Source organism: Lissotriton vulgaris, chromosome 3_1 (genome assembly GCF_964263255.1).
Source record: "Lissotriton vulgaris chromosome 3_1, aLisVul1.2, whole genome shotgun sequence".
Lineage (NCBI taxonomy): Eukaryota > Metazoa > Chordata > Amphibia > Caudata > Salamandridae > Lissotriton > Lissotriton vulgaris.
In genome coordinates, this window is record NC_141689.1 from 488,931,780 (window position 1) to 488,944,472 (window position 12,693).

Genomic DNA, 12,693 nt, shown 5'->3' on the forward strand with positions numbered 1-12,693 from the left:
GAACTCGGGTGTCCATTTTAAGGTTAGGTATAGGGATACTATACCTACAGCAACGGGCGAATACGCCACGTTGCCCCAGCTGTCGTGCAGCCAGTTGTGTCAGATTTAGATGGCCAGCCAGGGGTGGCATAATACATGCTTCAGCCCCTGGTAGGCACTGGGTACACCGATGCCCTGAGTTACAGGGTCTGACAGGGTGGCCCAGTTCCAATTGGGTAATGCACCTAAGGTACACATCAATTTAGCGAGAGAACAGCTAGGCTGTGGGTCTGATTGGCAGGCCCACAGCCCGAGAAAGTCGTAAACCAGTGAAACAAAAGCAAAAAGTCCGGGAGATCATAGGATTGCAGACCCTACTCTCCTACACTATACATAATAAATTATTATGGGGTGGGGGAGCAGTTGAGTTGCATTACTGACCTGTGTACAATCTACATATTGTGGCGTTAATGCTGCTGCCAACGTATACTCGTAATACGGGGCCTCCCAACTCCTAGTCATTAATTATTGGTGGTATAACACACCCATGGACCCTGTGTTTGCCCTGGAGCACACTGCTATGGAAGGGATTCCTCTCCTAAGGCTGTTATACAGCGCACACATACTTCATTCTCTACCCCATGCCAGCAGAACGACAATATGGCTGTGGAGATATACGGTCCGGCGAATGGGTTGGCATGGACGCTTGACCCAGACAACGCCATTGTGCCAGGGTACCTACTTACGCCAGGTGACAACATTGAAAGGGTTCCGTCAGTGGGATCAGATCGGCATCTTCACACTAGGGGATATTATGCGGGGTACTATGTTAAAATCCTTTCAGCAACTACAGGACGAGTTCCATCTTCATAAGACTCAGTTCTATAAGTTTCTCCAACACCGCCACGCTCTCACTTCAGTGCTTCAGCGATTAGATGACTTCCTTGAATTCCATCCGCTAGAGGGCTGCCTCCTTATGAGCGACTCGGGCGCACACAAAATTAGGCAGATTTACCAAACACTGTCAACGCACTCCACCACGACTCTCCATAAGACTAGGAAAGCATGGTAAGATGATATTCCAGAATTGACTGATGACGATTGGGCAGAGGCTATAGCAAGTCCTAGGGATGCTGTGGTGTCCTCTAGATACCGTGTTATTCAATTTAAATATGTCCATAAATAAACATGCCTTTTTTCTGGAGGATGGGAGTCATTGCATCCCCTCAATGCCAACGTTTTGGTAGGAGGAGGTGTCATTTTTCCATACAGTGTGGAGTTGATCTACAATATAACCCTTCGGGCGCAGAGTTTTAACCTGCCGTAAAGAGGTGTTGTCCTGCGACTTCCCACTTGATCCTCGACTATTCCTCCATCACAGTACAGATGATATAGGGGGGAACAGTTAAAAAACAACTCTTACTCTTCCTTGGGCTTACAATTGCTAAACGCGATATCGCTCAGTTATGAAAAGGAACTTCCCCACCGACCATGGGAAAATGGTGAAAGGCGCTTGACTCCTGTATGGGTGCAGAAATAGCAGTCTTCCAAGCACGGCGTTACCCACAAAAGCACAGGAAAATGTGTTTACGATGGGCTACCTACAGGGGCATGGATCTTTCTCCTCTTCCCTCGCAAACCCCTTAAGCAGCAGTTTCATCGGGATGTTAATGGCCATAATATACAATACTGTGTTTTTCCATTTTCAACATGTTTGCCAATGTGGGTGGTGTGGGACAGTCTGTGTAAAGTTTTGGTTTTTATGTTTGTTATGTACACAAAATGTACCCAATGATTATTCCTTTTTTGGTACTATGTCATCATCCTGTATAGAAATGGTTTATGTCGGGCAATGGCCTGCGAGGTACTTGAACAATTCAATAAAATATGTTTTGAAAAAAAAAAAGTACCACAGTTAAGAACTGAGTTATAGTTCTGGATAAACCACTGAAAACATCACAATTCACCATTTGTGGTTACCAAAGCACACAGCACATGCCATAACCGACGCCGCCCACCATGCTCTTCACTTGATAGTTCTTTTCTGTGTTTCTGTACCGTTGGCAAATTGGGGTTCTGACCATGTGTTGTGTGTTATGGTCACAAGTATTTCAGTAGTTTTCCACGGTTGAGCCAGAAACATAACTCCGTTTTTAACTTTGTCCTTTTTGAGATCTAATTCTTATATATAGAACTGTGTTTTTCATTGAATTTCGTTTTTTATTGATGTTAAACTATGCCTAACCTTCCAGCAGGCAATCTGTGCTGCTCACGGTATTTGGTACCTAACCTGCTGCCGGCAGCCTTATGTTTTTTTCACACCACTACGTCCCTAAGACCTGTGCCTTGGGGTCAGACACTCATTATATTATCTCCCTTTGCCTGTGGAATTTACTTTTCACTTCTTAAAATTTACAAGTCCTAATCGAAGTATGATTCATTGAGAAAATCGTAGTTGAATCCAGCACCTAAAATGGCAACTTGGAGATCACGATCTCTATTTGATTTGTGAATTGCACACTGATTTCTACACTGTTTCCTGATGTGAGACTTGAGTTTTCGATGCCTCTGAATACTCTCTTCACTCCACTAGCATTGCAAACGTATGAGGGTGTCCACTTCCCTCATCCTGCTCGCTCCTGTGGCTGGCAAATTTTCTTTCACAGCTCAAATATAGTGACTAAGAATCCATTTGAAATTTTCAAGATGGCCGAAAAGAAATTCTGAGACAAACAAGTGTTGCCCTTTAACCCCTTCGCTGCTGATGCGTCATCAGCCACGGTAGTCGTGTGCGGATGACGAGCTGAGCTCGTCATGTAACGCGGCTTTTTGTAAATTGCCGCACACAGCGGGAAAAGCCGCCGCAGCGATGCGGTTAAAGCATACAAGGCAACTTTTAAAAACGTTTATATCTAAAAAACGACTGAAATATTTACAAGAAACCAACAAGCTGTGTAAAGTTCTACCTTCATGCCAAGTTTGGTGTTTAGACTGCAGGCAAGAACAAAATTTCCTTTAACTGAAATGGGAAAACACATCTATTTTTCATCGCTCTGCAGCACCCTCTGCCCCTAAACGTATAACTTTTCCCACTCTGTGGATCTGAATGAGATTTTGCCTGCAGGGCCTTAGCTGGTTACGCCAAGCGATTGCCAACTTTGATGCAAATTTAGTCAAAGGTTATAGGCAAAGAAAAAATGTCTTTTCCAGTGTAGCTGAACCGTAACTACACAGTGGCAACTGTCATTGTGTGATATATACACATATACACATACCTATACATCGCGGCTGAGGCACTTGTGTAGTTATGGTCAGGTCTGCCTTTCCTTTAAAGGGCATGTTTTGATTTCTTATTAAATTTGGAACTGTTTATGAATCTGCACACAACTAGAAAAAAAATTAAAATGTCATCCACTTTTGGTTCTTAATAACAATTGTCCTGCAGATCCATAAAAGTTGGGCCAACAAGGCGAAGGGGAGGGGGCTGGCCTTAAAATGTAACTTTATTTAAGTGGTTTGGCTTGGTTTAGTGTAATTCTGTTAAGTACTTTCAAGAAATTAGCTTTTAAAAAGGGTCCCCTTCAGGGACCCTTTTTAAAAGCAGTTCTATAGTTTATATCGCAGTTCCTCAAACCCGGGTTTGCAGACCTCCTGGGATAAAAATGCAATAAATACTGAAAATTGATTGGACAAGGGTGTTTTTTTTCTCCCACAGTCCTTCTAAGTGTTCTATATATTGACCTACTCAGTGCATGACTGGCGCACGGTATGGTTAATTTACCTAACAATAGCTGGTGAATTTCAGTTTCTTTTAGGTTTTGTTTTTTACCATAACTGCATTTTAACTGTCATTTTCTTTCCTGTGAAAATCTGAGGTTTTTTTACCGTAGGTTAAGGTTTTATAACCAAAGCTAACCTTAACTTCACTTTAATCTTTTTAAGAATGTGCGTGCTACTATTTTAGAATCATTTTACAAAATGTGCACACGCAAATCCACATTGTTGCACAAGTATAATGTTCACGTGTGATAAAGTTGAAAACATACACATCAGTTCAGTTTCCTTTCTATACGTATAGAAGAAATAGTAGGAGTAAACGGCTATAACTCTTGTTTGCGCCTTTCATTAGAAAGCAGACACTAGTATTAATTCCAGCCCACTGGCTCTAATTACAGCCACAGCTTGAGTGAATTACTTAATTTCTTTTTTGTTCAACCAGACCTTACCTCAGTCTCTCTGTTAGCTAGTAAGCCCTGTATTGTTTGGGAAAAGAAAGGAGAAGCGCAAATGAGAGCGGGTGCCTTGAGCCCATGCACGGTGGGCCTATGTCAGGAAAACAGATCGGCTGGATGCAACGGCTTTTTAAGGGGAGTGTCTCCAGTTATAAAAATCATTTGATTGGTAAAGAAAAAGTCCGCTGTCCGCACCACCGAACCCCTAAAAAATGGAAAAACCATTGTAGTTTTATAACATAAGTGTTTTTCCACATTAATGTTATGGAACGTGTTTTTCTAACAAGATTCTTGTATATAAACGTTCAAATTCAGCTTTTTCTTACTCCACCAAGCCATGGGGTATCACACCAGGGGGAGCGTCTCATTTCATGTGCAATAAATGTAAAGTCCACCTATCCTTAACTCCTCCAGGCCATGAAAGACCATACCTTTCCTTTCATTCCAGGTCGGAGGACAGCCCGGTTTTCTTTCCTTAGATGTTAGAGACTGTACCCTTTTTCCCTAGCAGCACACCAGACTGACCATTTTTCGATCATCAGTCTTGACTGATTCACAGTAGGGGAATATCGACAGACATGGTAGCCCCAAAGGATTTGAAGACTAAAGACCAGGGAAGGCGACTAAAATGGGAGCAAGTAGTTCCCGAACAATTCTTCCAGTTACTCGCCCAAGAGTCCGAAGCCAACATGGCAGTGTGTCTGGATCCAACTGCCCGGGGATCTGAGGTCGTGGCTGCCTATGAGGAGATTTGTGCAAGGATCTCCAAGAATTTGGAGTTAAGGTCTGCTGGGCAAAGGAACAAGAAAACTTATAAATGGTTTAACAAAGAATGCTTGCAGAAACACACTGCCCTGCTGAAAGCCCTAAAACAAAAACCTAGGGACAGGCTTTTAGTGGCTAATCTAAGGAAGGACTATAAAATCGCAGTCCTCAATCGTAAATCTCAAATTAAGGAGGAAGCGTGGGAAAACCTATTATCTTTGGATGTTTTGCGAGATAGCAAAACGTTCTGGACCGCTGTTAACCAGCCTTTTTTTTCCGAAGATGGAAAAACTGACTTGGATTGTGTGATAGAAGATGGCAGATGGTTAGGCCACTTCGAAAATATTTATGAATCCACAGCATCTGGTTCACCTGATAGTGCCCATGACTCTCCCAACTTGGTAATGGAATTCAGCACTTTGGAGGTCGAAAGGGCGATTAAAGAAACAAGTAAACACAAAGCCCCGGGCCCTGATGGGGTCCCTGCAGATCTCTATATCCAATACCCTCAATTTTGGTCAAAGATATTAACGAACGTTTTTAACGCTATACCCACAGGTGGCTTCCCTTCCTCTTGGTTCACCTCCATCATCGTGCCTATATTCAAGAAGGGGAACAGGGGGGATCCGGCCTGCTACAGGCCAATCTCCTTGCTGGACTCTGCCGTCAAGATCTTGGGCAGAGTCATCTTGCAAAGGCTCGGGGATTGGCTTGAGGAGAGCGGGATCCTGTCGGACCTACAATATGGCTTCAGGGCACACAGAGGGACTATGGACCAGTGTCTTAACCTTCACCTTATTATTAGTAAGTACACTGTGGTGAAGGGGGGGCTTCTTTATTTAGGTTTTATGGATCTATCATCCGCCTTTGATTTGGTCAACCGCTCAAAACTGTGGATTATTTTGCGTAATATGGGCTTGGACACAACTCTGGTCAATTTTTTACACGATCTTCATTTAAATTTGTATGCTTCTGTTAGGGTGAACAGGGATGGGAGGTGCACAGCGAAGTTTAAGTCCGGGAGAGGTGTTAGACAAGGTTGTATCCTGGCACCTCTCCTTTTCACACTGTACATCAACTCCCTGGGGAAATCATTGAACTCAGTCACCCCGGATATTCCACGTATGGGGGGGGGTACCTATCCCGGTCCTCCTCTACGCGGACGACGCTGTCCTCTTAGCTCGGACTGGCACAGGCCTCCAAAAACTACTAGATCATTTTGGCCTATTTATGGAAGCACTGGACCTTAAGATCAACACTGCCAAATCTCATGTCATGGTTACTGGTTCGCGAAAGAAACACACGAAGATCAGGTCCTTTAGCTGTAACAGCTCACCAATCTCCAGGGTCCCTTTCTTTTGCTACTTGGGCGTCACTTTTGACGAGAAAGGAACGTGGGGCGCACAAATGAGGCTAAAACAGAACGGAGTTACCAGATCCACCACAGCCCTTCTGCATTTCGCCAAAAGATTGGGCTCAAGACCCATGGAAGCCATGACGCGTATCTACAAAGCTAAATGTCTGGCAATTGCTTCCCATGGAGCCGCCATATGGGGCTATGTTGCAAGCCCAGGTATTCAAATCGCAGAAAACAACTTCATATGAGCCTTGCTATCTCTCCCAAAATCATCCCCTATACATACAATTCACAATGAAATAGGCCTGGGTCACGTCACTGACCTCCTAAAAATGTCCCCAGTGTTATGCTGGGTTAAAACCTGGACAAATGAGGAAATCAGCCTAAATCATTGTATTCTGAAAGACTGTATGTCTCTGGACAAAGCCGATAACATCCCGTGGCTGGCGTATGTTAGAGCGGCATGCGCGAGGCTAGGACGTCCAGAAATGTACTCTCTGCCACATAATTTAAAAAAAGAGGATATAAAATGGGTCAAACTGCATTTCCAAAATTTGTTGGAGGGTGAAAGGGAAATGGTTGAACTTGGCAAACCGATGGTACGTTCACTCTTCCAACTTTCTTCGACTACAGCCATGGAACCTTATCTGAAATATGTCACCAAGCCCTATCATCGCTTTTTACTTATAAGGTTCAGGTTCAACCTAATACACCTTGTGCTTGGCTCGCAGTCAAAGTGGGGCTCACCAGAAAACTTACCCCCCTGTTCCTGTGATTGTTTTTCTATACAGGACACCCTTCACTTAGTTATGCTCTGCGAACATTACCTGGTGGCTCGGAAAAAATTCCTGGTCCCTATCCTGAAAGATCTGAACTTTGTCCAGGTTCGGCCAGCTTTACTATACTTACAGATGCTGAGCTCGGTACAGGTCACATATGGGGTTGCCTGTTTTCTGGTAGCAGCTGCCAGACAAAATAAATTAAGATCTGCTGCCACTATGAATCACCTAAATTGATATTTGCTGAAATGGACACTTACCACACCTATCTTTCTTTTTTAAACTTGGTAAATTTTTAACAAAAAATCTTTACTGTGTTCTTATGAAGGAGTTGCAATCTTTTTTTCATACATGTTTAATTGTATTTTAACTTGGTATCATGTACGATGTTCTGCTTTTATGGTTTTAATTAACCGAATAAAGTTTCTTTGACTGACTGACTGACACAGTAGGGGAACAGTGCTATCTCCTGGAAAGTTCATTCTCTTCCGTAGCACATCATATGCAAATAGAAAGTGTAATCTTTCATACTTTGCTCCCATCCTGATGCCTTAGGTATGGGTACTTGTTTTCTAAGCACAATATTCTTTGTCCCATACCTTATGGTGCAACCGGGTTTCACTGTGTAATCTAACCTACAGTCAGCCAGTTCTTATGGTTAAAAGAGAAGCGGCCAGGGCATATAGAGCATGGAATTGTATCTGGTTGGCATGCTTCATCAGTATGTTTGTTAGGAAGGCTCATGAGTTATGTTGGCTTGTTAGTTGATCGGGGGGAAGTGATTTAACTAATTTGATCTTTTCTCTGCCAAAGGAACAAATTGACTAAGGGCATTGAGAAATGCACGAGCAGAGCCTCGCACTCAGCATGTACTCGCGCTGACCCGTGCAGTACAACACAACACATTGATATGTAGGACCGGTTTATCTTTTGAAATTTACTATGACACTATCAAATCTATTATGCTTAAATGTATACATTTCTTGTTTTCTTACTTAAAGGTGACATCCTTTCTCAAAGATGCTGGCGTTAACAATCTGACTGTTCAAGTGGAAAAAGAAGAATATTTCCAGCACATGTCTGGCCTCAGCACAGGATTTAACGATGTTCTAGTTATGACCAAACAAATGGACTCTGTGACATATTACAAAGACAGGACTTACATCATGTGACAAACTCTCTAGACCTACCACTTTAATTCAGAAAGAAAAAGCACTCTCACTGTTCTGTTTTGTCAAGAATGGAAAACGGTGCTTGCCCGGAATTCGAAAGGATCGATGTGGACTGTTTTCACGACAGAAATAATCCATCGTTAAGATCGGATCAATATGTTTTGTAATCTAATATGGACTTGACCATTACTTGTATATCAGGAAATAATGTATGTTTGCCTTCCAATTTGAGATACTGTACTTTTGTTTATCAAAACATTCTGATTTGTTCTTTTTTTCTTTTGAATGGGATAACACTTGCGTGTTTTGTTCCAGTGTCAAGAATAATACCTGGCAAGAGAGAGGAAATAAGTCGGATTTGCAGTTAATTATTCAGATACCTGATATAGAATAAAACTGAAACAACAATAGCAAAAACACGAATAGGAGCTTGCTCTTTGTTTTGAAAAGAGTAGAGCCATGCACTTTTGTAAAACGTTCAAATGCGTAGAATATCTCCACATTCCCTGTGCAGTAGTCTTCAACTGGCCATTCAAGCATCATACTCTTCAAAAACTTGACTAATTGTATAAAGTTAAGTGATGTTTTAGCAAAGAGCTAGGTACTCTGGCTGTCATGTATTTTAATAATTGGATTTGTTGAACAAAATGTTTCACAATTTGGACTAAATGTTGTGCATTCCACTGTTTCAAAAGACAGGGCAAAAATTATTGTACCCCTAAATTGACAATAACCTTTTTTGTTTACATCCATTTGAAGCAAACACTTTGCTATATGGGTAAGTTTTCTGATCAGTTTCATCAGAAAATTACTGCACAGTCAGAAATAAAATCTATATTTATGAATTTTCTGTATATAAAACTGATTTCTAAACCTACATTTCGTATTAAAGAAAGTTTGCAAAACATTTATTTTATGTGAGAGTGAATACGAATTCTGTTTTATATTGTCTGTGACATGATTTCACTTGTGGCTCTGACATAAAAATGGTAGAACAGGACATTATTTTTATTGTATTTCGATTTGCTCGAAGCTTTTATACTACAGATAGAAGTAGGATTGCATAGCTGTGTATTCTTGCCATACAATATCGAGAACGTTAAAGAATGGGAGAAAAGCAGGCAGAACGTTTTGAAGCAAGGTTAATTCTTCAGTACCCCCATTAGCATGACCATTCCACTCCCCTAAACTACAACAATAGCCTCTTCCTCCCCTCAAGTCTGTAGGCTATAGGTATGTAGTACATGTACTGTAAATATACAAAATGGGGCACTGTGGCAGTGATGAAGATTGCACTTGAAAGGAGGAGGCAGGACACAGTGGGGTACAAACTGTAGATTCTTTATTGAGTTACACGAAAGGTGCATTCACACTTAAGAAGCACATGCTGCACACAGTCTGTCTCCACATGCAATTCCCTATCAGTCACACATGATTTTTGTCTCGATATAAGTGACAGCTGCCTGCTATACAGAGGCTAGATAACATAACACACATACATCTCTAAATAAAAATATTAAATACGTTAAATGTTTTTTCACCAGGGCCCTAGCTGTACAAGAAGAAACATATGAAAGAAGAAACATTATGTTTGTGGCATGTGTGGCTATAGATACACATGCTGTGCATACTCCTGGCATCTAGTGTTGGTCCCGGATGTTTTTGTTCGAAGGAGTCTTTTGAGTCACAGTTTCCTCTCCCTCTGTTAGTAATGTGTCTACTCTCATTTCTCCTACTACTGTCTCGGATCCACGTCTGTGTCCCTTGTCCTGAGCGACTCTTTGGTTGTTCTCAGTCTCACGCACAGTTTAGCCCTTCGGGCCTCCCCGTCTCATCTCAGTCTTCTCAAGAATGCCTCGACTGTGGTGGAAGGGACGCCCTTTAGAATCTGTCCTTGCTGCCATACGAAGTATCCCTGGACCAATCTCCGTCAGGTCTGCAACATCTGCCTCTCGCCCGAACATGACAAGGCTGCCTGCTGCTCCTTCTGCTCAAACAAAACTCTTCGCAACTGCAGGGCCCGTTGTCTCAAGGTGCCTAGAAGAAGCGTAGACTACCCCCTAAACCCCTTTAGCATCAAGGGCCTCTAGGGAGAACATGTGCAGCCATCAGCCGCTGACCAGGAGGTTTTCTCATCCGACACAAGCTCCAACCTGGAGATCGAGGACATTCTTTCAGCACAAGTGGTAGTGAGTATGGCTCCCCCTCTCCCTTGACACTGCTCACATGTCGAGCAGCTCTCCACAAGTGGTCGTCCAGCCGCTCTGAGTTCACAGAGCTTGGCTTCAGGGCCGCCACTGCTTTCGAGTCTGATGGAACAGATGGCCTCAGCTCGGCAATGAAGAAACCTTGAAAGTCGGCGCAGGCCCACCTGTCTGAACTCAAACCCTCTGCATCAAAAACGAAATTGGTGCCGGTCCTGAAGACTCCAGGATTGGCTCCGAAGCTGTTGGTGCCAACGACAGTCAAACTGATCCTGCAGAAGCTCCAGGATGAGATCAGCACTTAGCAGTGGCATCTGGTGATAAATCTCCATATGGGCCACAGCTGAGATTCGAGGAAGCCCTCAACATCCAATTTCCAACAAAACACATTAAAGTCCGACAAGGCCACCAGCCCTATGCCGGACATTGAGCCATCACCACTCCCTCCTTCTCCAGCACGACTACGGCATTCTCCAGCCCCACCGGACTAACCATCTCACCCCCTCTCATATACATCTCGGAATCACTGCACTCCGATACAGGGGAACACAGAGCTGCTTGGGATTCATATGACGTGGACCCTCCAGGGAACACTGATCTTGTAGTCTACCCAGCCTACTCCTCCCCTCCAGATGACTCCACTTCTTACCACAAGTTGGCAGCTAGGGCAGCTTCATACTACAAGGTTAATATGCCTGTCGTACCCATAGAAGTGGATTTCCTTTTCGAGACCCTCTTCACCACCCACGCTCCACCCAATGTTTGCACATGCTTAAAGGCATGCTCCTTCCAGCCCCTGACATTTTTCAAGACCCAGTCAAAGCCAGGGTTATTCCTCCCTGGGTGGATAAAAAGCACAAAGAATCCCCTACTGACACCATCTTTGTTCGGAGACAACTAGCCCCAGACTCCTTGGTGGTACATACCACTCGCAAGCGGGCAAACTCTCAGGGCACCGGTAGAACCCCATCACCAGATACGGAGTGTAAATGAATCGATGCCGCAGGCAAAAGAGTTGCAGAGCACCTAATCATTGGCACATTGTCAATTCAATTGGTTCTCTTTCCCGCTAGGACGTTGGCCACTGTGACAAAATTGAGGAGCTCCTCCTTTATCTCCCAGAAGAGCAAAAAAAGGAGGGCATGAGGTAGTATCAGAGGGCAAACCTATCTCTAACACAACCATTCGGTGTGTCTTTGACTGTTGACACCGCCGCCCATGGCATCTACTCAAGTGTGCTCCTTCGTAGGCGCGCTTGGCTCCTTATCTCCGGCTTTAAGCCAGATGTCCAGCAACACCTGTTCATCATGCCATTCGGAGGACAACACCTGTTTGGATTGTAGTTTGACCAAATGTTGGAAAAGATAAAGATACAGAGATGGCAAAGGCTAAGGACGGCCTGTAGACGCCCTCTCCTCATGGGTCCTTTTGCCGCACACCCTATAGTGGAGATTTGAATACCACCTTCCACAACTTACAGCATTGACAGGCATAGCGACCTTCTCCTAGAGACTACTCTAGAGAGTCCTAACAAGGCAATAATGCTAACAATGGAGGCAACGTTGGCTCCCCTAAGGCTTCTGCCACCACCACTAAGCCTTGACTTACTGCTTCTCTTCCCCAATCATACACCTATTTGGGGTGTCTACAACAATTCTTCACCACGTGGCGGATCATCACCTCCAAACAGTGGGTGTTAGACGTTTTCCAACATGGTTACTGTCTAGATCTTTCTCCCACCCCTCCCACCAAACCCCACCCCAGAACACCAACATCTGCTCAGGGAAGAGGTCACAATAATTTATGGGGTAGAACTTTGGGGGTTCGAAAACTTAGTACCATTAGTCTTAGCAGATAAATCAAACAGCATTTCTTGGCTACAAAAGATTAAGGCATTGTTAAATGAAATGGGCCTCATTCACCTGTGGGAGGATCCATAGGGGAATTCTTTCCATCCAAAAGAATCTTAAAGCGTTATATAGGAACAAGGTTTATGTAAAGTCGCTGTCTCGGTTACCAGTGGTTCCCTCGCAGGCCTCTTTCTTGAATATAAGTGTGAGCATAAGCTGGATGGTTATTGAGACATCATCACACGTCCTGGTGATAGGAAACTCTTCCACCAATTTAGAGTGGGAACACTCCCCTTAAAATCGTTTACTAAAAAGTGGCGGGATGACCAGGATATAAAATGTGGCACTTGTTTAA

The 12,693-nt window shown here is 43.6% G+C and overlaps 1 protein-coding gene across 1 annotated transcript in view; it reads left to right on the top strand.

Moving 5' to 3' along the window:
* Positions 1–9,191, top strand: part of SLC30A5 (solute carrier family 30 member 5) — a 238,017-nt gene extending 228,826 nt beyond the window's left edge. The window contains exon 16 of the mRNA XM_086960714.1: positions 8,114–9,191. Within this exon, the coding sequence (XP_086816840.1) occupies positions 8,114–8,284 (171 nt within the window). The 3' untranslated portion in view covers positions 8,285–9,191. The remainder of the gene's footprint in view (positions 1–8,113) is intronic.
* Positions 9,192–12,693: the final 3,502 nt, after the last annotated feature.